The sequence below is a fragment of the Ornithorhynchus anatinus genome, chromosome 8 (genome assembly GCF_004115215.2).
Source record: "Ornithorhynchus anatinus isolate Pmale09 chromosome 8, mOrnAna1.pri.v4, whole genome shotgun sequence".
Classification (NCBI taxonomy): domain Eukaryota; kingdom Metazoa; phylum Chordata; class Mammalia; order Monotremata; family Ornithorhynchidae; genus Ornithorhynchus; species Ornithorhynchus anatinus.
The window spans coordinates 1,220,671-1,241,632 of NC_041735.1; the positions used below are offsets into that span (position 1 = coordinate 1,220,671).

Below are 20,962 nucleotides of genomic sequence, written 5' to 3' on the forward strand. Positions count from 1 at the left end.
TTCCGTCCTCTGCAAGGTCGTGTCCCCGCCTTCCCGGGAGATGAGGGAGAGGATCATCCTTGCGGTTTACAGCTTGGGAAACTGAAGCCCAAAAAGGGGAACCAGTGGAGGAGAGGCCTGAACTCTGCTGAGGGAGCGGTGGTCGTGTGCCACCCGAGTCTCCCGGCTCCCACAAGAAGACCGCGTCACCCAGCTGCCGCCCATCCCGCCCCTGCCTCCTGCTGGAGAGCCGGAGGTGCCTCCCCGGGAGCACGGCCTCCCCACCGCCGACGGCCCGGGCCCTACCTTCCATGATGGAGATGTGGACGGCTCTCCGGCGGGTCCTGGGGACGCTGCTGAGCCGTGGACCGTGGGTGATGGACGGGCAGCTCCTGCTGGGCACCAGCCCGGCCCTGCCATCCGGGAGAGGCGCCGGCCGGTCAGGGCCACAGAGGCCGGAGGGCCGGCCCGGAGCCGCCCTGGCTGAGGCGGTGGGGACGGGGGAGCCGGGCCGGGGTGACTCTGGAGGGCGGCCTCTCCCCTCAGCCTCAACCCCAGCTCCCCCGGGGTGAGGATACCCCGCTCTCATTCCTCCCCGCGGGGGTTGGGGGGCGGGCCACGTGGACACTGCTGATTCCCCACCCTCACTCCGGGCTGGGAACCTCTGGCCGCCAGAGGCTGCCCAGGGGGCCAGAGGGTCCCCCGGCGCACACGGTCTGGACCAGACAGCAGAATGGCAGCTGGGGGAGAGCTCTGCCCTGCTCGGCCTGACTCTTTTAGGCCTTTCTGGGACCAGAGGGACATGGAGAATGTGACGGGGCCCAGTCCAGGGCAGGCCCAGAGCCCCTCCCTTCCCTGACCTGACCGGGCCAGGCCCAGGACAACGGGCTCTCTCCCCTCCCCTCCCTGGGACAACGGGCTCCACCCCCTCAGAAGGAGGCGTGCACAGCCCGCTCCCTGCGCAGGGTGGGCGGTGGACCTCCGTACCTGTGGATTTCCGGGGGCTCTCTCTTGATCTTGGCGCTGGACTCCATCACTTCCTTGGCCACTCGGCCGCTGGCCGCACGTCGAGAAGAAATAAAAGGCACAAGAACTGAGAAAACCTTTCAGGGAGCTATGGGAGGAGGGGAAGGGTCAGGGGTTGGGGTCTCTGAGAGCCAGCAGCCCAGAGGGGCAGTTAAACAGGAACTAAGGGTGGGAAGGTGAGTGCAGAGGGCCGGGGTGGGGGGCAGAGAGGGGTAGCATCTCTCTCCCCGGAGACTCAGCCTGCACCCATCTCCCACTTCTGTCTTAGAGGGCTCAGGCCCACAGAGACATAGACCGAGAGCCCCTTGTGGGACGGGGACCGTGTCTGACTTGAAGATCTCATATCGCCCCCAGCTCTTAGTACAGTGCTTGACACATTGGAGACACTTAACCAAAACCATAAAAAATACATAGGACAGGGAAGTCTGAAGCTCAGATTCTCCAGGCTCTCCTATCAAGGCAGAAAAGGAGAGTCGGGGGCCTTTCGGGGGCCTTTCGGGGGCTCCAGGTGGTTATATCCTTGAGTCAGTCAGGATTGAGAGCTATGTGCAGAGCACTGTACTAAGCGCTGGGGAGAATACAGTAAAAACAATAGAACGGCCACATTCCCGGCCCACAACAATAGGGGGAGACCAGTCCACAGGGAGGGAGTTGCCTGAAGCCCGCAAAGGGCCTATCAGTGGTCACTCCCCTGCTGCCTTCTATCCCTGCTTCCCGACTCTACGACGGCCTCGCTGGACGGCTCTGAGAAATTCAAGTCCTCTGCCTGATACGGGGTAGACTTCAAACCCCTCCCTACGGCACACGAGTAGAAAACTGTCCGTAAAAAGGCTACGAGCCAAACCCCCAAAGCCAGGGAGGGGAGGGGAAAGAGATTGGTGTTTTGTCGTGCGACCGGGATTTCTGACAGCAAATGGGTTGTGAGCCCTATCCAATTAGAGGAGGAGGAGATATAATAATAACGATGGTATTTGGTAAGTGCTTACTACGTGCGAGGCATTGTTCTAACCTAATCAGGTTGGACCCAGCCCCGGGTCCCACATGGGGCTCACGGTCTTAATCCCCATTGTACAGATGAGGTAACTGAGGTACAGCATGCCTTGCCCAAGGTCACGCTGTAGACAGTTGGTGGAGCCGGGATTAGAACCCGAGTCCTTCTGACTCCCAGGCTCGCGTGCTGTGCATGAGGCCACGCTGCGTCCCATCCCGGGGTTACTGAGGCTCTTTACCTGTACCGGAAGCGACTGCCCTTGAAGAACAGATTGCTGCTGGACACCGTGCGCACCTGACTGGACTTCTCCAACCTGCGGTGAGAGACACGGCCTGGTGGGAGGGGCTCCACACTGGTGGCTCCAGGGGTCCCAGTGTATTTATTTATTAGTATATTGCACTCTCCCAAGTACTTAGCCCAGTGCACGGTATGCAGTAGGCGCTCAATAAATACAACTGAATGAATGAACGAGTGATTGAATTTATTCGGTGGCATCTGTTACGGGTTTACTATGGGCAGGGAACATGTCTACCAACTCTGATGCACTGTACTCTGCCAAGAGTTTGGTACAGTGCTCGGCACTCAGTAAGTGCTCAAACGATACCAATCATTTGTATTTAATGAGTGCTTACTGTGTGCAAGGCACTGTTCTAAGCACTTGGGGGAGTACAACACAACAAGACGACAGGCACATTCCCTGCCTAAAACGACTTATGGAGAAATGTACCTAGCACTGCGCTAACTTCTGGGGTAGACAATACAACTGGATCATACACAGTCTCTGCTGCCCACATGGGGGCTTCCAGGCTAGGGGCAGGGAGAGCGGGGATTTAATCCCCGAATGCTTGGAGCCCCCTCTCCACCACCCCCAAGCTTGGGCAGGATCCCAGGAGCCTCCTGGCCCCGGGCTGGAGCCAGGCAGGCCGGGAAGAGGTTCAAAATATGAATATTCATATTAATGTCTGCCTCCCCCTCTAGACTGTAAGCTCATTACGGGAACATATCTGTTAATTCTTTTGCAATATACTCTCCCAAGCACTTGGTACAGTGTTCGGTCTAATCCTCCCCCGATTAGACTATAAGCCTGTCAAAGGGCAGGGACTGTCTCTATCTGGTACCCATTTGTACATTCCAAGTGCTTAGTACAGTGCTCTGCACATAGTTAAGTGCTCAATAAATACTACTGAATGAATGTTCAGTCCATAGTAAGCCCTCAATAAATACCATTGATCGATTGATTTCCCCTCCAGGCCCCGCGATGCCCCAGAGGCAGGACTCGGGGAGGGAGGGGAGGACAGGAGAGAGGGGAGAAGGATGGGGAAGGATGGGGGAGAAGGGAGAAGGCTGGTGAAGGAGACGAAGGAAGGGGGAAAAGGGAATGGAAGGAGGAAGGGGGTCTGCAGTCAGCACCCAGGGTAGGGCTCAATGTTGGAGGGAGGGAGGGAGGGAGGGAGGATGAGCCTGGAGAGGAAGGACCGCTCCCTGGACGCTCTCCTGGAAGGTGTCATAGCCACCTGAACCTGGGACGGCTCAACGAGATTAGTGAGTTCCCCACTCACTGCCTTCCTGCCCCAAGTCCCCAACAGCCCTGCTGCCTCAGCAGCTCCCGAGGGCTCTCACTCACACCCTCCCTCTTCATGTCCGACAGCCCAGCACTCTCTTCGCCTTCAAAACCCTCCTAAAATCACACCCCGTCCAGGAGGCCATTCCCCAAATAAACCCTCATCTCCTCTCCTCCCTCTCCCTTCTGTGATGCCCCCCTGCTTGGATCTGTACCCTTCAAACACTTGATATTCACCCCACCCTCAGTCCCAAAGCACTTCTATACATATTCATCATTTATCATAATTCATTCATTCAATTCAATAGTATTTACTGAGCGCTTACTATGTGCAGAGCACTGTACTAAGCGCTTGGAATGAACAAGTCGGCAACAGATAGAGACAGTCCCTGCCGTTTGACGGGCTTACAGTCATAATATCTGTCTCTCCCTCTAGACTATAAGCTCCTGATGGGCAGGGAACGGGTCTACCACTTCTGTGGTACTGTACTCTTCCAAGCGCTTAGCACAGTGCTCTGCCTACAGAAAGTGCTCAATTATAATGATGATGATGTTTGTTAAGCGCTTACTATGTGCCAAGCACTGTTCTAAGCTTGGGGCACCCAGTTTTCATCCCCATTTTACAGATGAGGTCACTGAAGCACAGAGAAGTAAGTGACTTGCCCAAAGTCACCCAGCTGACAGGTGGCAGAGGAGTCGGGATTAGAACCTGCGATCTCTGACTCCCAAGCCCGGGTTCTTTCCACTAAGCCATGCTGCTTCAGTGATTGAGCAGGAGGAGAAAGAACCTGGAAAATATCTCCTCCTCCCACCTCTTCCCCCTCCTTCCTCTCGCAGGGCCAAACTGAGACCCCGTTCCTACCCACCCCCCTCTCCTCACCACATGCACTCGGGGGGAGCACAGCCCAGTAGCCCCCCATTGCCTCCAGCCCCCCCCCCACTTATTTGGGGGTCACTCAGATGCTTCCCTGGCCGTGGCACAGAGCACTGACCTCCCCCCACCAGGTCCCATCCTCCCCCGCCCGCCCCGCCTTGCGTTCCTTGGTGACACTCACTTGTAGAAAGCCTGGTTTTCGATTCCACACTTCCACAGGTGCTTGCAGGCTTCTGGGGTTGGAGCAAAGTAGGTGAGAACGATTTTCTTTTCCTAAAAATCCCACCGGGAAACAACTGAGCAGGGCAGGGACTCCATGCTCGGTCCGTGGCTTGGCCCAGGTCACGGGGCCGGAGGGCCGTGGCCCAAAGCCTCCCCTAGGCCACCCGGGGCAGGCGGGTGTTTCGGAGCCGCACGGGCAGAGGCACGGTGACCGGGGGCCTTCTGGGCACCTGTCCTCCGGCTCTCCACGAACCCTCCCCGGGCCGGGCTGGCCACCCTCCCTCCAAGGGCCGTGGCTGCGGTAGGGACCACGCAAGGGCGCTGGGGATGGGAGAGGGGGATCCGGGCTGCGAGAAGGAACAGGTTCCTCCGGGCATCGGGGCACCGGGTGGTCACCTCCCACTCGGCTTCCCCCACCCTTAGGGGAAGTCTCTGAGGGGAAGAGGGAGCCGGTGGGGGGAGAAGGGAGAAGAGGAAGGTTGGTGGGGAGGGCCCGAGCTAGAGGGAGTGAAGAGAGGAAGGAATGGGGAGAGGAAGGGAAAGAGCAGAGGGGGGAATGGGAAGCGGGAGGGAGTGAAAGAGGGAGGGGTGGCCACTCACCTCTTTTTGACTTACATATAAGTAGAAAGTCTTTCCTTCAAATTTCAGCTTGGTCACCTCATTCCTAAAACGCGGAGAGGAAGAGCGAGCTGGTCACGAGCAGGGAGAGCCGAGGACCCACGCCACCCACCCACCAGGGAGAAGGAGGGGTCCGAGGCGGGGGGTGGCTGCTCTGACAGCCCAGTTGGGGACAGTTTCAATCCACCACTCCCGCTCAACATGGTGTTTCGGGGAAGGAGCGGCTTCAGGCGGGCCAGCAGTGGCCACCCCCCAGCTGCGGGCACCCCCGCCCCCCGGCCGGAGCCCAGGACATCCCTCCCTGCCGCCGGCCGACTCCGGCCCCAGAGGAGGCGGAAGGCCAGAACTCACCACTTGATGAAGTGGACGCGCTTGTTTCCCTGCAGGACCACAAAGCCGAAGGGAGTGAAGGCTAGGAAGGCGGCGTTCCCCGACACGTCCTGCAAAGGACGAGACCCTGCAGCCCGCGCTGCCGGCACCGCCACAGCGGACCCTCGCCCCTGGACCGGGGGCGGGCCGGGCTGACACGAGGGGACCCCTGGTCCCAGGCTCCCCCCCAGCCTCCCCGACCAGCTGGCGCATGTGTGGACCCAGCCTGAGCGATGCAGAGCCGAGCCAGAACAGCAGCCGGGCCTGCAGCCTATGATTCTTGCTGTTAAATTCAAGCGCTTAGTACAGTGCTCTGGACACAGTACACACTCGAAAAATAGGACTGAATGAAGTTACCAGCTCTTGTGCCCACCTGCCTGCCCAGAAGACCGTAAGCTCCCCGAGGGCAGGCAAATACTCAATACTGAAGGCAGTATTTGGACTGCACTAGTCTAAGCACTGGCTTCAGGACTCTGCCTCCAGCAGGTGCTCAGCCTGGGGTTCCCACTGACTGATGGATAAAGGCAGCAGCAGGTCCAGGGAGGAGATGACTTTCTGACTCTGAAATTCAGAGCCGGACCCTGCCCCTGCGAGGGGGGATCACTTTGGGGACTCTGGCTACCTCCTCCTGTATTCTGAGAAGCAGCGTGGCTCAGTGGAAAAAGCACGGGCTTGGGAGTCAGAGGTCATGAGTTCGAATCCCGGCTATGCCACTTGTCAGCTGTGTGACTGTGGGCGAGTCACTTAACTTCTCTGTGCCTCAGTTACCTCATCAGTAAAATGGGGATTAACTGTGAGCCTCACGTGGGACAAACTGATGACCCTGTATCTACCCCAGCGCTTAGAACAGTGCTCGGCACATAGTAAGTGCTTAACAAATACCAACATTATTATTATTATTATTATTCTGCCCGTGGCACCCGGAAAGTGCTCAATAAACACCACTGATTGGAACCTGAAAGCGGCCCAGGGTGGCCATCCCGCGCTCCATCGCCTCCCTGCCCTGCAAGAAGAAGCGTGTTCGGGTGTGGGGTGATAGTGGTGGGGGCGGTCAGGGCCAGTGGCCCACTGGACAGGGCTGCGCTGTGAGCCCGGAGGGGTGGGAGGGGGGCATCTGGCCTCAGTGGCGGAGGACAGACAGGCAGGAGAGGGAAGGAGGGCGGGAAGACGGTCGGGCCCCTACCTTACATGGATGCGGGTCCACGCCGTACGTCTCCAGCGTCTGAGCTTTTCTCAGAAAGTTTAACTCGGATGTGGCAGGTGACTGACCGCTGTGAAAACCAACACAACGGTCCCGACCAATGAGAACAGGGAGCAGTAGACTGACCGGTGTGTGTGTGGGGAGGGGGCGGGGGTCCCCGTTTTTGGCCCTAGGAAAGCTTGAGTGTCCCCTGGGGGTCCCGGGAGTTGGGTAAGCCTGGGGATGCAGCCCAGGGAAGCCAGGAGACCGAGCCCGGGGAAACCGGGGGACAAAGCCTCAGGCAGGGGAAATCTGGGCTCTCCTGGTCAAGCCAGTTTGGACTCACTGCCGGTCTGGGCGAGCAAAGGCCCCACTTTAGGGGTCGGCTGGAATAAGGCCACAGCCTACTGCGATCGGTCACCTAAGGGGCTGGAAGAGGGTTCAAGAGACCACTACAGGCCCCAGGGGGCCTCCTCGGTGGGGAAAGAGAGCGAGTGAGGGCTCAGGAGGTGCGTCCTGCTGCTCCTCCATGGCCGCTGTCCGCACCTGCGGCAGGGCGTCCGTCCACCAAGGGGCGCCAGGACACCGGCCCCGGAGCCAGCTCTTACAGAGGGCTCATCTCAGCGGTCATCCCCCAGCCTCCGGGCTCCCCGGGGCCCAGGCTCCCTGGGGCGGGCGGGGCCCGGCATCCGGCTCAGATTGGTTTCTGCGACTACCCTGCCACTACTGTGCTCTCGAGCTCCTCCTCCAGCCCAGAGGCCCAGATCCCGGGCTGTTACAGCGGGGCCTTACCGGAGTGTGGCTAAGGTCTCTGAGAGGCCACTCCGTGAGCCCTTCCCGCCTCCATCTCCCAGCCCGGGTGTCTGGGGGAGCGGCTACCGTCCCTGCGGCCCACCAGCCAGTCCGCCCACCCAACGTACCTATCGACTTTCAAAAGACCCGAGGAGTCAGGGGTCCCCTGACCAGACTGGGGCCAGATGGAAGGGTGAAAGAGAGAAGCTCCCCCACCGTACTAAGCTATGCCACTGCCAGCAGGAATTGTCTCCGGTGGCCAGCAAGGCCGCCTCCATCCCCTGTAGGCTAAGAGCAGCTCTCTGCCACCCGGAGATCAGCCGGCCACCCCGGCCACTGTCATTAGGTCGGGGAAGGCGGCCAAGCCTCCGGCACCCCCAGAACGGACCTTCTCCCGGCCGGCCTGGGAGCCCCAGGACCGTCACTGCCCTTGGGTCGGAGGGAAGGGTTGGCCAGCACCGCGCACCTGAGGTCCGTCTTGTGCAGTTCCGCGATCTTCTTCTCCAGCTTCTCCGAGTGCTTGGGGAAAAACTGGAACTTGGAGCTGTAGCCTTCCGGGTGCTTCCCGGGGTCGTAGTCCCCGATCTCGGCTACGAGCCACGAGGAGGGAGAGAGGAGGGGAGAGGCAGAAGCACGGATTCGAGGGGTCAAACAGGGAAAGTCTGACGGGCAGCCCCGAGTCTAACAAAACAGACGGAGATGCGGAACGGTCCGACACGGAGCGAGATTTCCTGGCCCAGCCCAGCCCCAATCCCAGCCCCGAGGTGCCTGGGTTGGGCACAGTCTGCTCTCCCTACCCCAGTGCCCAGGACTTGCAGAGTCTTTGGAGCCCACAGCGAGTCCACAGACAAGAGCCCAGAGCTGGGAGCCCTGAGTCACGAGCCCAGGATCCGGAGCCCAGAACCCAGAATTGCAAGCCCACAGCCCAGAGCTGTGAGCCCAGAGCTGTGAACCCAGAGCTGCAAGTCCAGAAGCTGGAGCTGCAGGCCCAAAGCCCAGAGGAGAAACTCAGCCGGTGCCCCTTTTCGGGTGCTCTCGAAACCTGGCCGGGTAGAGCGGCCGAGCCTAGCTCGTTTGGGGTCGATGCTCTTCCCATTTGAGAGGCAGCGATCTTTGTAACTGAAATGATGAAATTAGGGCGTAGCATGGAAAACAAATTTATCCTGTCGAAACGCATTACCTTGAAGGATATAGGCTGCGAGCAGGGCTGCGTCGGACGTCTTACAGAGGAGGCGGCCGTGGTAGAGATCTCTTTTGATCTGCAGGAAGACTAAATACCTACAGAGAAAGCAGGGGGCTCTGGAAGGGATTGCTTTGATTGCTTTAAAGACCTAAAATGTGTAATTCAAACCAATCAAATCCCCGTCAGTACATTTTCACTGCATGTTTCATCTCCAAACAGTGCCTAGAGAAATCTCCCATCTCTCGCAGAGTCTCCTTTATATACAGAGCCCTGATATGATTAGGGTTCAGTTCACCATACTTTACCAGTTCTCTTCTCTGACCCGGGGTTTCCCCTGGGCCATGCCCCCAGCCTGCCCTCAGCCAATCGTATTTACTGAGTGCTTACTGTGTGTATAGCACTGTACTAAGCGCTTGGGAGAGCACAATATAGCAGACACATTCCCTGTCCACAACAGGTTTACAGTCTAGAAGAGGATAGAGCACTGGCCTAGGAGTCAGAAGTTCATGCATTCTATTCTTGGCTCTGCCACTTGTCTGCTTTTTGGCCTTGGCCAAGTCACTTCTCTTCTCTGGGCCTCAGTTTCCTAATTTGTAAAATGGGGATTGAAACTGTGAGCCCCACATGGGACAGGGACTGTATTCAACCCGTTTGCTCATATCCACCCCAGAGCTTAGTTCAGTGTCTGGCACACAGTAAGCGCTTAACAAATACCACAATTATTATTATTATTATTATTATCCTCTGGGTCCAAAGGGATCCCCAAATGATTGTAGGTGGATCCTCTATGAGCAGCCTTAAGTAGCCGAATACCAGGGTCTTCTCTTCGGCTTTTCCTGTTCCCCCGTCACCCAACCCTCCATCTACAAAGTAGAGTCTCCCTCAAGCTCCGGAGGCTCTGGGGCAGCCCAATTAATAGTTGTGCCCCAGGCAAAGGGCAATTAATGTCTGAATTTAGGTTGTGGGATTCACAATTTATGCAGAATCATGTCGACAGGGGAGTGACTAGCAGCCCTCCCCGGCCCCCCGCAGAAGCTTCGGCGGTTGGGCCCTGGACTGGGTCTGGTAGGGCTGGGCCTCGGCTGAATAATTACTGCTGGGTTCGTTGCTCTCCCTGGAGGGAACAGCCCTTCTCGCTAACCCCAAGGCAGGGGAGCAAGGGAGCAGGAAGAACCCCCCTCATAATAGGATCTGACAAACCAACCCACTCCCAACCCAGGAAATACGGCAGGGGAGAAAAAATGCCTGTCAAGTATCCCTTGGCTCCTTAATGTTAATAAGAACAATATTAATAACAACCATTATCATAATGTTACCCTCGGCCCCACAGCACTTATGTACATATCTAAAGGAGAAGACAGACATTAACATAAACTATAATATACCCCACGGCTTGGGGGATAGAGCACGGGCCTGGGAATCAGATGGACCTGATCTCATTCCAGCTCTGCCACTTCTCTGCTGTGTGACCTTGGGCAAGTCACTTGACTTCTCTGTGCCCCAGTTACCTCATCTGGAAAATGGGGATTAAGACTATGAGCCTCATGTTCGACAGGGACTGTGTCCAACCTGATTAGCTTGTATCTACCCCAGTGTTTAGAATGGTGCTTGACACATAGTAAGTGCTTAACAAATACCAACATTAATTTCTGTCTCTCCCTTTGGATTCTAAGCTCGCAGTGGGCAGAGAACGTGTCTACCAATTCTGTTGTATAGTACTCACCCAAACATTTCTTTTTAATGGTATTTGTTAGGTGCTTACTATGTGTCAGGCACTGTACTAAGTGCTGGGGTAAATACAGCTAGGTGTCTGGCCCACATAGGGCTCATGGTCTTCACCCCCATTTTACAGATGAGATAATTGAGGAACAGAGAAGTGAAGTGACTTGCTCAGGCCACACAGCACACCAGTGGCAGAGCTGGCATTTGAACCCAGGTCCTTCTCTCAGGCCCACGCTCTATCCACTAAGCCATTCTGTTTCCCAAGTGCTCTGCATACAGTAAGTGCTCAAGAAATACCATTGATTTCAATCAATAGGTTGATTATTACCATGGCATTAAAATGCTACCTATCTACCAAGCAGTAGGCTAAGCGCTGGGGTAGATATGAGTTAATCAGACTGGACAGAGACCTTTTCCCACAAGCAGGGCTCAGATTTTATGAGGGAGGGAGAGCAGGTATCGTAACCCCACTTCATAACTGAGGAAACCGAAGTCTGGAGACATCATGTGTCCTGCCAGAGGGCACAGAGCAGGCTGGACTAGAACCTGGGTCTCCCGCTTCCCAGCCCCCGGCTCTTTCCACTGGGATGCACTGCCTCCTTAGTTCCCCAGAATGCCCGCCCCTGGGACTGGTCTGCCCCTGCCTCCCCAGAGCCACCTGCTATCTTCTGCTGCACAACTTCCTACGGGGGCTGGCCGGGACCATTCAGACTCACCTGGTGATTTCCTCTTTGAGAGCCGCAGGGTCTGCGGGGTAAAACTTCACCCGGAAACACATGGTGAATGGCGGCTGGGCTGCGGGCGGCAAAAGGTGGGCGGGGAAGAGGATAGAGTCAGGGGCCGAAGCCGGGGAGGAGAGGGGCGTCCCTCTCCATGCTGTAAGGGACATCAAAATGCAGACTTCGAGGGTTGCGCATGCCTGCACAGATACGTGCATGCCTTCCTCTGGAGTTCCTCCCTGTGAGCCCTCCGGTCACCTTTCCTGCTGGCAGCCCTCTCCAATGTCCCCCTGCCCCCAGGGGGGCCTGCCTGGTCGAACCCAGGGCCCAGGCACAAGGGCCGCGACACCACCAGCCTCCCTTGCAGGGTTCTGCCTGACAATTACTGCTTGTGTCACCCCCACCCAGGACCAACAGGAAACAGCACGACTCCGTCCGTCTCCCCCGACCCTGGGACCGGCCTCCTGGGCTGCTGGCACTTCGGAAGCCCAAGGGCAGGGGCTTAGTCCTCTGGGGAGAGGCCCGGGGAGGCCACACCACTGCCCAGCTGGGGGTAGGGGCGGGACCCGGGGCCATACTTACAGCGGATCTGCTTCACCACGGACTTGGTGAACTCCAGCCAGTGCTGAAATGGAGAGGGCACAACAAAGACGACAACCGTGAGGAATGGCCAGCGGCGGCAGGTGGCAAGGCCATGACAGTTGAGGCCAAGGCCATTCGTTCAGCCCCGCTCGCTCAGACCAGAACGATGCGCTGGTTGGCCGGGCCGGGCAAGAGGCTCCTTTAGGCTCCTGGACGCCCTTATAAATGGACAAACGTTTGTTTCCAGCCAAAGGCTGGACAGGAGGGGAGGAGGCAGACTGAGCACCCTCACCCTGGGAGGATGATGCCCCCGACACTAGGGACCAGGACCACCACGGGGCACACCTGGCTACATATCGGGCCCTCTGCCCACCCAAAGGGAGATCTTTCTGGCGGGACAGAGGAGCTCCGTCCTGGGCCGGGCTGGCCCTGGCAACCGGCATGTACCCTGGGCCGTCCTGCCCACTGCCGGGGGCCGAGGGATCAGCACCGGCACCCACTGTTCTTTTCCCAGCCTGGAATCTTCAAAGGAAAAGAGCGAGGTGTGGGCGGCCCTTCCCCTGGCTCAGCCACCATCACTGGGCCCATCTTCCTGGCACCTGCAGCCTGCAGGGGGGTGGAGGGACGCTGCCCGTGGAGGCCTGCGGCCTCTGGCCTGCCCTGAATATCAGTGGCCAGCCGGCAGGGAGACAAGACACTCGCCATGCACCTCCCTGGCTTTTCTCCCTCCCCCCTGCCCCTCGTCCTCCTGTGGGTCAGAAACAGTGGCCAATTCCTGTGGGTAGGACTGCCACACCCCTCCTGGAGAGGAAAGCTGGAGGGGCTGTATTTTTTTGTGTGCTCGGAGAATGACTGCGGTGAGGGAATTGGAACCAGGAGAACCTGGCACAGGTGCCAAGGTTGAGCAGCACTGATTTCTCCTGGAAACAGTCCCCGGCTGGGGGCGCAGAGTGGGGGGATCTAGAGAGGGCGAGAGGTGAAGGGGGACCTCTGTGGGCTGCTAAATCCCCAGAAAGGAAACTTTCAGATCCTAATCCAACCTTTGGCAGAAGCCGGCTAACTCAGGACTGCGGTTGATGCTGGGCCTTGGGCTGGGGGGTTGGGTCCTGCACATCTGTTCCTCCCCTCACTCCCCCAGGCCTCCCCTTCTCACCAGAGAGAGACTGGTAGAGACAGACAGAAAGAGAACGAGAGAGAGGGAGAGACAGAGAGACAAAGAGAGGGTGAGAAGACAAAGAGAGGGTGAGACAGAGAGAGTGAGAGACAGAACGCTTGAGAGAGTGTAAGAGAGCGAGTGAGATAGGGAGAGACAAAAACAATAGTGAGACAGAGTGAGCGAGACCGAGTGAGAGAGTGAGATAGAGTGAGAGAAAAAATGAGAGAGAGCGAGACAGAGAGGAACAGGGTGAGACAAAGGGACAGAGGGAGAGGGAGAGGGAGAAGGAGGGAGAGAGAGAGAGCGCGAGAGAGAGAGAGAGCGCGCAGCTGCTGCTCACCCGCTGCTTGTCCGGATCCACAAAGCGAATTCCAAAATAGTCTTTCTCCAACAGGTTCAGGTGGTGACAGAGAAGGTCAAACAGGTACTGGCCCTTGGCATCTCTCTGCAAAGCAAGGACCAGTCCCTGAGCCTCGGGCGGGTGGGTGGGCAGGAGGGTGAGCAGGTAGATAGGTCCACCACTTCGTGGCAGGACATCAGTCAGTCCTGGCCGAGCCACGGGGGCCACCGACCCCACAGGGTGAGTGACCTTGGGGCAGCCCCAGCTGTTGCCACGGTAACTAAACTCATGCCAGAAAGGACGATGCCTGCGGAGAACAGACCCCAGGGTCTTTGGGAGGCGACACTGTGCCAGGGCTCCCGATGGGGATAGGAGCCTGCGGGGAAGGCATTGTTACACCATAGCCCCCAGCGCCCCGGGTCTCTGGAGGCCAGACCCCGCTCACTACCCACAGCCGGGTTCCCAGGATGGCCTCGCCTCTACCTCCTGCCCCATTTTAGGCTACAGCCACCGCCGTCCCACAACTGGCCGCCCCCTCGGTCCTAGGACCACCCAGGCCGGCCGGGTCCCGAGCAGCTCCCAGCACCCAGGGTGGGCAACTCGGTCCCCTGTGAGAGTCCAATACCCCTGCAGATTACACGGTCCTGACCTGCTGCGCGGACATTAATGTGAGGCCAGGGGCTGTCAGCTGGCCTCTCTTCCTGATCCATGGAGCCGTCTGACCGTGCCACCACGGGGAAGGGATCGTGCTGGGCCTGGGGCCGCTCTATAAGGTGAATGTTTATTGCCTTTGGCCACCGGGAGAGACTCGATTAATCCAACAAGATCCAGGGCCTCAGTGGAAAGAGAACGGGAAATGACAATCACCAGACCCAGTCCCCACAGGTCCAGGGGGTCAATCGGCCGGCCTCCGGTGCTCGGGCCATTAAGGCAAAGTGATTATCAGTCAAAGAGACTTCGCATTGGACACTCCACTCCTAGAGATGGAAAAGTCCGATTAGGCCCCACAGCCCTGGTGTCCCCTGTGTCCCCAGCGAGGACAGACCTGTGTCCCAGCTGACAATCCTGCAGCTACCTCACTTTAGCCCAACACCTTGGTCCACGGGAGGTGCTCAGCTAAATAATCAATCAATAATATTTACTGAGCACTTTCTGTGTGCAGGGCCGAACCAGTGTCCCCCTATGAGATGACCCCCAACCCCACCGAACGACAGCCTCTGCCACTGTTTCCCCCCCTCCACCTTCATGGGTCGAGAGGCAGGGTTAGGGTGTGCAAAGAAGTTGGTCCATCAGGGAGACTCTTTCTATTGTTCCCTCGAAGGGCTCTGGGAAAGCGAGCAGCAGCTAATCCTAGGGCATTCTCGGCTTCTGGAAGGGAGAACGGAGAAGCGGCTTGGCCTAGTGGATGAAGCACGGGCCCGGGAGTCAGAAAAATCCTGGCTTAATCCCGGCTCCGCCACTAGTCTGCTGCGTGACCTCGGGCAAGTCACTTAACTTCTCTGTGCCGTGGCACCTCATTTGGAAAAATTGGGGATACAGACTGCAAGCCTCTGTGTGGGACATGGACTGTCTCCAGTGTGACTACCTTGTATCTGTCCCAGCGCTTAGGACGGTGCCTGAAACATGGCATAAAAAAAAGGAGCTGGGAGTCCCTGGTGCCTCCTTGGACTCCTCAGACGGGTGGGCAGCAGGGCCAGGAACTAGAAACTTGCCATCCTGCTTCACATTGTAAGCTTCTCGAAGGCAAGGCCGGTGATCACCCTTGGGCTCTTTCCAAGAGCTCAGATGAGTCCAGGCTGATCAGTCCCCAGGCCGGCGCTGTTAAGGATGAGGCCAATAATGGACCTGGGAGCTCTGGGCCACTGCGGGCTGGAGAATCCGGCCCCCAGAGGTTTGTACTGCTTGTCTCCGCTCTGCTTTTAATTTTTAATGATCTGGCTTGTTTATCTCACACTTCATCTTCAAAGAACTTGACAAACACGAACTAATTACTCCTCATGACCCCTCTGGGAGGCAGGTAAAGTGCTTTCAAGCCTCACCTCTGCACTAAATGGTTTTCGGAAGGACTCTGGCTGTGAGAATCAGCGTGAGGAACAGAGGCAGGGTGGAGGTCATCTGACCCGGCCCCCAGCCAATGGAGTGGCAAGTGACCGGCCCACCCGGCCAGTGGGGTCTTGCCTGGAAATCTCTCCATGGGGATAGGCCAGGGCCTTAAAGAAAATCGCTGACTATTAAAATCAAATCCCTCTTGAGCCTCTCCCCTCTCCAGCCCATACTTCACTCTGCTGCCCGGATCTTTTTTCTGATTCATTTTTCTGCCACGTCTCCCCACTCCTCAGAAATCTCCAGTGGCTGCCCATCCATCTTTGTATTAAGCAGAAACTCCTCATCGGCAACAAGATGCTCAATCGGCTTTCTCCCTACTTATCCTCGCTCTTCTCTCACTCTGACCCAGCCTGCATGCTTTGTTCCTCTAATACCACTCTACTCATTATGCCTCACCCTTGTCTCCCTCGCCACTGACCCCTTGCTCGCAACCTCCCTCCTGTCCAGACTTTCCTCCCCTTTCATATCTGACAGACCCCATTCTCCCCGTCTTCAAAGCGCTACTAAAACCACATCTACTCCAGGAAGTCTTCCCTGATTAATCTCTCAACTCCCCAACTTATTTCCCTTCCTAGTGTGTCACCCTTGTTAAGTCTTTACCCCCCTAAACATTTAGGTGCTCACTGCCATAGCACTTCAGTAGATCTCACAAGAAACAACTTGGCCTAGTGAAGAGAGCCCGGGCCTGCAAGTCAGAGGACCTGGGTTCCAATTTTGGCTCTGCCATGGACCTGCTGAGTGCCCTTGGGCAAGTCACTTCACTTCTCTGTACCTCAATTCCCTCAACTGCAAATGGGGATTCCATACCTGCCCTCCCTCCTACTTAGACCGTGAGCCCCATGTGGGACCCGATTATCTTGTATCTACCCCAGCGCTTGGTACAATGCTTGGCACATAATAAGAGTGTAACAAATACCATAATTACTGTATCTTTACACTAGGTTCCTTCCCCCTACCTGCAATTTAACGTTCATCTTCTTGGCTAAACTGTAAGCTCCTCAAAGGCAGGAATCGTGTCTGCTTTCTCTAGTGCACGCTCCCTAGCGCTTAGAACAATGCCCTGTGCACAGTAAGGGCTCAATAAATACCACTGGTTGATCAACACTCCACTTGTGTCTCTGGCACTTAGAACAGTTGGCTGCTGCCTTGGGACCGCACGCCCCGTCACCTCTTAAAAACACTTGCTCCCACCCACCCTCATCGCCTCTCTTACTACACACTTCCACCCTCACTCTCCCCCTAAAGTCATTTCAAAGGTCTGGAAAAGAAAAGCTCTGAGCTGGACATCACTATTTCCCCTCCTGCCCAACAGGCATGTGGTACTCTATATTGAGCGACTGCTGGTGAACGATCCACTGTTCTGAGCCCTTGGAAAGTGCTTTAGAAACCCTGGACACGTTCCCTGCCTGTGAGGAGTTTGCACTCTAAGGGGAAAGAGAGGCAGATTCTACTCCAAGGGCAGCGTCTGGGTGAGGGAGTTTTACCCAGCTCAGTTCCGTTGGGCCGCTTTAACCACAGTAGCTGGGTCCCCACTTCACCGTCCAAACCGTTTAGCAATGCCAACCCCGTCCTGGACCCTGGGCGGTCCACCAGACCCCACAGAGAGGTCTGATTTTTCCACACCCGATGTGCCAGTTCTCTCTGCCCAAAGGACCCGATATTGGCCGAACGCTTCCGCTCAAAATCACAGACACCCGCAACCCTCTTCCTAACCCGGTGCCGTGGTTTGACGTCAGTGCCAGGAAAGGATCTCTTCTTCGATCTTTCCGAGCTGAATTAAACATTTTAAGTCCTTTGCCGCAATCTGTCATTGGGGATTGCTCTGGGGTCTGGACATTTCTCAGTTCCGGGGACATATTAATTGAAGGATTCAGCGTGGCCCAGAGAAGGCAGAGAGTGCAAGATGGAGAACGCAGAGGGCAGGGGCAAGAGTTTCCACAGCCACACAAAGAGGCCACCCTTCTTCCCACTCTCTGTGCTGTTAGATCTCAGTCTCCCCAATGAGCATCCCCCTTTATTTTTCCTGTGGTTAAGCACTTACTATGTGCCAAGAACTGTACTGTGCACTGCGGTAGATACAAAATAATCAGGTTGGATACAGTCCCTGTTCCACATGGGGCTCACAGTCTAAGGAGGAGGAGGAGGAGGATTTAATCTCCATTTTACAGATGAGGAAACAGAGGTATAGAGCTGGAAAGTGGCCTGCCCAAGGTCAATCAGCAGGTAAATGGTGCAGCCTGGATGACAGCCCAAGTCCTCTGACTCCCAGGCCCAGGCTCTTTCCACTAGACCGCACTACTTTTCAATGCAGAGCACTCTACTGAGCTCTGGGGGAAGAATACACATTCATTCAATCATATTTATTGAGGATTTACTGTGTACAGAGCACTTGGAAAGTACAGTTCGGCAACAGAGACGATCCCTTCCCAACAACGGGCTCACAGTCTAGAAAAGGGCTCACAGTCTAGCATATGAAATCATTCAGGGTCACTACTTAAGCTGTTCAGCCTCATCTTCACCCACTGGTAAATCCACCAATCAATCAGTATTCTTTCCTGAGTGCTTACTGTGGAATCATCTTGGAATATGAAGGCCAAGCATCACATCCGCCCTGATCCGAGAAACCCCCTGGAGTCAGAGGACCCTTGAAAAACCTTCCCGTGGTCAAGTAGATCAAGCATAGAATGAGGGGTCGGATGACCAAGTCTGAACTCCAGCTCTGCCGCTGACTTGCTGTGTGATTTCTGTTGGGACACCTAACCTCTCTGGGCCCAGGTTTCTCCTTCTAAACATGAAGACAATCAACTCAGGCTCTACCTGCAACTAAGACATGATGTGCCACTCTAGGAGAAATGTTTAGATTTAAAAATAATACATATGAGGAGATTTTACTCTGGACATGAAAGTGGTTTTGGGTCCTGAAGAGGCAAACAGCGATGCCGTCCCCACAAACACACAATCACACAATCAGTTAGTCAACCGTATTAATTGAGCATGTACCATGTACCATGTGCAGAGTGCTGTACTAAGTGCTTGGGAGAGTAGAACATAGACACATTCTCTGCCCACAATCAGAAGAAGAGCGTGGCTCTTCTCAGAGAAGCAGAAGAATCAGAGAAGCAGCGTGGCTCAGTGGAAAGAGCACGGGCTTTGGAGTCAGGCCTCATGAGTTCGAATCCCAGCTCTGCCACTTGTCGGCCGTGTGACTGTGGGCAAGTCACTTAACTTCTCTGTGCCTCAGTTCCCTCATCTGTAAAATGGGGATTAAGACTGTGAGCCCCACGTGGGACAACCTGATTCCCCTATGTCTACCCCAGCGCTTAGAACAGTGCTCGGCACATAGTAAGCGCTTAACAAATACCAACATTATTATTATTATTATCACAATCAGTTTACAATCTAGAGGACTATAAGCCTGTCTACGGTCTGACACAAATGATGATGAACTGGGGGCGGTATGGATCCAAACCTGCCCAGCGCTTAAGCATAGTGCCTGGCACATAGTAAGCATTTAAATACCATTATTATTAAACCAATCAATCAGAAAAAGGGGTGGCTGGGAGGGGAGAATCCCTCTGTGATCACAAGCTCTCCTAATACCTTAAACACAAGCCAGTCAGAGCCCCCCTGCAAAGATCCACTTCCAAACTAAGGCTTGGCTTTCTCTCCTTCTGCTCATTCTTTATTGATGCGCTAATCTAGAAGGAGGGTCGATGACTTCTCCATAACATTATAAACCTTTGAGAAAGGCAATTACTCATGAAAAATAACAAGATGTTTCAAGTGACTCTTGGATCCTTAATCTGGGAATTAGAGTTTCTAATTTTAAAATTTCAATCCAGGCCTCAGGTTTTAGAGTTCTCTCATGGGGTGAGGTGGAAAACCCGGCCTGGCAGCTGGCTCGCCAGAGAGAGTTCTCGTTCTCGGGGCCTTTCCAAGCTAGCTTCGTTTGGAGCAAGAGCGGCTGGAGCCAGGGTGGGGTGTGAAGTAGAAGGGTGAAACCAAAACCATTCTGCTCCAATTTCTCCAGAATCATAGCTGATGACCTTCCCCTCTGATTTCTCTAGAATTGGAGCTGACCACTTTCCGCTCCAATGTCTCTAGAATTAGGGCTGCTTTCTGCTCTAACGTCTCCAGAATCAGAGTGGCTTTCTGTTCCAACTTCTCTAGAATCAGAGCTGACCACTCTCTGCTCCATCTCCAGAATCAGAGGTGACTGCTTTCTGCTCCAGCTTGTCTAGAATCAGAGCTGCCCAACCGTCTTCCACTCCAACTTCTCCATAATCAGAGCTGACCCACCGCTTTCTGCTCCAACTTTTCCCATCATTCTAGTTTAGAACCAGAAAGTTCTTCTCAGGAGCCTTCCTTGGGACACAAGAAAATGGCCTCAACTTTCCCACAGGCTTATAACGACCTACCAATTTGACACTCAATCTCCATGTGATTTAGTACCCTGCTCCATCCCAGCTGGGACCCCGAATGGCAAAGTCCCCAGCGGCCAGGTCTTGGCTCACCCAGAACAAGGATCCATCTTTCTTCCCTCTGTGCAGTGGAGGGGGCTGGAGGCAGAGAGCAGAGATCCAGATTCTGTCTTCAACAGCCCTCTCCCCTCCCCTCTTGCTCAAAGCATCCGCCCCCAAGATGTCCACAACCCACTGCGGATGTGGTGAGTTGGGGATCTGGGGAGGGGTTCGGAGGCAGGTACCACATCACCCCACATCCCGCCTTCCAGACCCACAGCACTTATGTACATATTTGTCATTTATTTATTCATATTAACGTCTGTCTCCCCCTCTAGACTCTAAGCTCGTTGTGGGCAGGGAAGCTGTTTATTGTTCTGTTGCACTCTCCCAAGTGCTTAGTACAGTGCTCTTCCACAGTAAGCACTCAATAAATACGATTGAATGAACTGTGACTCTCCCCTCCTTCAAAGCCTTACAGAAGGCACATTTCCTCCAAGGGGGCTTCCCTGACTAAGCTCTCCTTTCCTCTTCTCCGACTCCCTTCTGCATCTCCTTGACTTGCTCTCTTTATTCACCCTCCCTCCCAGACCCATAGCCCTTATGTTCATACCTGTAATTTTATTTATTTATATTAACCTCTGTCTCCCCCTGTAGTCTGTAAGCTCATTTGGGGCAGGGTATGTGTCTGTTATACTGTACTCTCCTAAGTGCTTAGTACAGTGCTCTGCACAAAGTACGCACTCAATAGGAACAGCGTGGCCTGGTGGATACAGCACAGGTCTGGGAGTCAGAAGGACCTGGGTTCTAGTTCTGACTCCCCTTGTCTGTTGTGTGACCTTGGGCAAATCACTTGCCTTCTCTGTGCCTCAGTGACAACTATAAAATGGGGATTAAGACTGTGAGCCTTATGTAGGGCAAGGACTGTGTCCAACCTAATTACCTTGTATTTTGCCCAGCGCTTAGAACAGTGCCTGGCACATAGTAAGCACTTAAATACCATAAAAATAAATAGATAGAATTGTTTGAAAGCTCTCTAGACTGTAATCTTGTTGTGGGCAGGGAATGTGTCTATTTTTGCA

At 55.4% G+C, this 20,962-nt stretch overlaps 1 protein-coding gene across 3 annotated transcripts in view; it reads right to left on the reverse strand.

Annotated features, from left to right (window-relative positions):
• The window catches only part of FRMD5 (FERM domain containing 5), a 101,749-nt gene that overhangs the window by 4,351 nt on the left and 76,436 nt on the right, over positions 1-20,962 (reverse strand). For 2 of the 3 annotated variants that reach the window (XM_029070490.2, XM_029070488.2), the window contains exons 2-13: positions 13,315-13,419; positions 11,819-11,861; positions 11,234-11,312; positions 8,793-8,890; positions 8,079-8,202; positions 6,824-6,911; positions 5,623-5,711; positions 5,254-5,317; positions 4,613-4,704; positions 2,235-2,309; positions 967-1,035; positions 286-392 (exon numbers count right to left, since the gene is read on the reverse strand). In XM_029070490.2, coding sequence (XP_028926323.1) covers positions 286-392; positions 967-1,035; positions 2,235-2,309; positions 4,613-4,704; positions 5,254-5,317; positions 5,623-5,711; positions 6,824-6,911; positions 8,079-8,202; positions 8,793-8,890; positions 11,234-11,312; positions 11,819-11,861; positions 13,315-13,419 — 1,033 coding nt within the window. The remainder of the gene's footprint in view (positions 1-285; positions 393-966; positions 1,036-2,234; positions 2,310-4,612; positions 4,705-5,253; positions 5,318-5,622; positions 5,712-6,823; positions 6,912-8,078; positions 8,203-8,792; positions 8,891-11,233; positions 11,313-11,818; positions 11,862-13,314; positions 13,420-20,962) is intronic. The other variant, XM_029070489.2, reaches the window with a different exon arrangement.